A 3,233-nucleotide genomic window follows, 5' to 3' on the forward strand; every position below is an offset into this window, starting at 1 on the left:
TAAACTGATGATTTATGCAGAAGTTCCAGTATGAAAAACTCTTACATTAGTCATTTAATTTACCCTGTTTGGTAAGTATATTATTTAATATATATATATATTGTTCTTAAAGAACAAACTCTTTATTAAAGTTTTTCACCAAGATTGAATACGTAAAGAACACATTGTTCGAGTATATATTATATTATATAAATTTTATTCTTAAATTCTTAAAATGTGATATAAGGTTGTAACGGGTTTCATTACAGGTCATTATGACCTGAAATACCACCTTCATAAACTACGATTATCTGTTAATACGGAATGCAGATTATGCCTTGAAGATGAGGAAACTACTATACACATTCTTTGTGACCATCCAGCTTAAATACGCACAAAAGAAATTATGGAATTTCTGTCATTAGAGAACAGATTAAAAGCGTTTCTTTAGATTTAGTTCTGGAGTTTGTTCACAAAGCTTTAGAGGGCTTTGTGTAATCAATAGTGAAATTAGTACAATAGACCTCTTTTGGCCGTAGTACCGGCTGCTGCGCGATTTCACGCCAAAGTTTTAATAAATCAAAAATGTAAATGTTAATTTTTTTTTAAATCGGCTCAGATTTAGGTATATGCCGCCCTACAAACTGTCAGTATTGTTATATACATGTATTGAGATAAAAAATTTAATATGGACGTTAGGTGATAGAAATTATATATTATTATAAAAACTGAATCAGTCGTAAAGCTAGAAACGGTTTTCTTTAAACATTTATTTCGAGATTAGTCTGTTACTTCAAAAAAATTTGAACACCTATTTATGTTCGAATATTTGCTGTTTTATATATTTGCATAAAATAATTTGAAAATAAAATTAAATAATAGGCAGATCAGCTATTCGAGTGCAACAAACATCTTCGAGCTGTAAATTCTCGAGCATTTAAAGTATTTGACCCACCTGTTCGAGTTCGATAATATATTCGAACATTTTGAAGCATCAGTTCAGATATAGTTTCATACAAAGAAAAGTTTTAAATTTTTTAATATTTGTTTGTTGGAGTAATTAAAATAAAACTAATCTTCATTAGTAGTAATTTAGCTTTATTTTACTTCATTTTAAATTGGAGGTATTGTATAGAAAATTATAACAATTATATTATACATATATATAAAGCCTACAGCTATGGCCGTCTTTTAGCCGTTTGCCGGATGTTAAGATTAATCTTTTAACAACTTATCTTAAAAATGAAATACAAATTATCACCTATAAATTTAATTAATCTTTATTATAAATCCCTATTTGTATAGACTCGTACTTCCGCTTAAAATGAATAACTGTTATTTTACATAATACTTGTAAGATCTCCTATCTTCTAATTTTTACCTAATATGTTACTCATTAATGCCCAATTATATATGATATATTTTCTTTTTTATAATTTCATAATAGTTTCTAATATCAAGGATTTTTATTTTAAATTGCAATGCTTATCGAAGACTTCATAAATACTTCAGATGATTTGCCGCTTCGAATATTTCAATCAAATTACACACACCATATACGGATTATTACCATTCATACACCACATCCATTAGTTCCATAAAGTAATGCAATGAATTTCTTTGGAAACATATGTGCGCAAATGCGAGGAAGGGATGGGAAGGAATGGGTGCATGAGAAATGAAATCCACTTTTATTATTATATAATAATTTTTCAAGCAGACAAACGAGCGAACTATAGCCCACAACAATTTTGCATGTCCTTTCTTGGTACCAAATATTTACCATCGACATCGACGTCGACATCAACATCGATATCAACATTAGGAAAGACAATAACAATCACAGTGCCATGCTACTAACGCTACTCACAATTTTTGGCTTTTACATGTCAAAGACGGAGGAGTGCATTCCAGCTACCACATCGAACGCATTCGACTGTTATGTCAATGAATGTTTTTTCTTTGTGAATTTTCCGAACTAATTCCGAATTATGAGGAAGAAGCATACAAAAGAACTGTTAAGAAATACCACAACCCACCACAACCCACCCAAACATAACAAATTCCTCCAAACTTTCACACAACCCTCGCACTCCTGTGGCCGCCTCACCCAAACCTATAGCTATTTACATTACCTTGTATTTTTCTTGCAGTGTATTCCGTGTAGTCAGTGTAGTTTTGAGGATATAAAATATACGAGTGTATTTTTTTCGGTTTTGGTTTCAGCTCCACGCCACAAAAATAAAATTCATGTAAAAAAATGCGTAACTTCTGTTTTCTGCCGTCTACTTCTCAATGGCCAAAAGCATAATAAATGTTCGACTCATAACAAATTTCAGTATAGTTTTTCATAAAATGTTCCTTCTTAACTTGGCCAAAATAAAAATTATCGCACTGCTTTATTAACACTTTTTTTGTTGTTTTGTTGCTTGTTACAAAATACTTGGTTCGCACAACATCCCAGAAACGAATCCAAACCAAAGCAAAAACCAGTACCCAACAGAAATGGAAATATAGAAACCGGAGTAGGAACAGAAACAGAAGAGTTAATAAATAAAAACCAAAACTTCAATTTTCGCGTTACACGGCTTAAATAATAATTATTAACGGAGACCGCTGACACCGCTGAGACCGCTGAGACCGCGTCCGTTCGCACCGTTCGCGTCCGTTCGCGTCTTTATAGCGACCTTTTGAGGACGTTCGCGTTTTGCATTAAATTTGCTGTTTTCATGTAAACAGCAAATAATTTGATGTGATTTTTATGAAAATTTGTAAATTTATTCTCGTAAAATTGATGGGCTGCCATTTCTTTACGACGACCTCAACGATGACTGTTTTTTTCTGTACTGATTGAAAATTTTCGCCAACATATCCTAGATAACTAAAAGACCCGTTTGCTCGAGCGTTTCGTTTCAAAAGTAATTCTTAGCTAATATGTTTCGTTTCTCAAGCCAAAGCTCCCAAACAAAAACAACTGTTAAAAGCTGTAACCAAAAAGCTTTGACAGCGTTTTTTTGATGTACGTATGTTCAACCAAAATGAGTAACCCCACCAAAAATAGCAAATCCAAAAAAAAAGCAGAAACTCGAGTATGCTGGAGAAGAGACGAGTGAAGAACGGGAAAGAGGATTTGGAGTATTGTAATATTATATATAAGTATACAATATGCTAATATATGAATGTGTGTCTTAAAAGCAGTTACTAAATACCCTAAGACAACGATGTTTCGGGCCGGCCATTGAACAAGAACAAAA

At 32.3% G+C, this 3,233-nt stretch overlaps 1 protein-coding gene across 1 annotated transcript; it reads right to left on the bottom strand.

The window, feature by feature from the left end:
* Positions 1-2,145: 2,145 nt before the first annotated feature.
* LOC119687248 lies at positions 2,146-2,829 on the bottom strand. The gene has a single exon (XM_038101508.1). It carries the CDS (start codon positions 2,783-2,785, stop codon positions 2,657-2,659), a length of 129 nt encoding a protein of 42 aa, XP_037957436.1. The 5' UTR covers positions 2,786-2,829; the 3' UTR covers positions 2,146-2,656.
* Positions 2,830-3,233: the final 404 nt, after the last annotated feature.

This window comes from Teleopsis dalmanni, chromosome X, assembly GCF_002237135.1.
Source record: "Teleopsis dalmanni isolate 2A chromosome X, ASM223713v2, whole genome shotgun sequence".
Classification (NCBI taxonomy): Eukaryota; Metazoa; Arthropoda; class Insecta; order Diptera; family Diopsidae; genus Teleopsis; species Teleopsis dalmanni.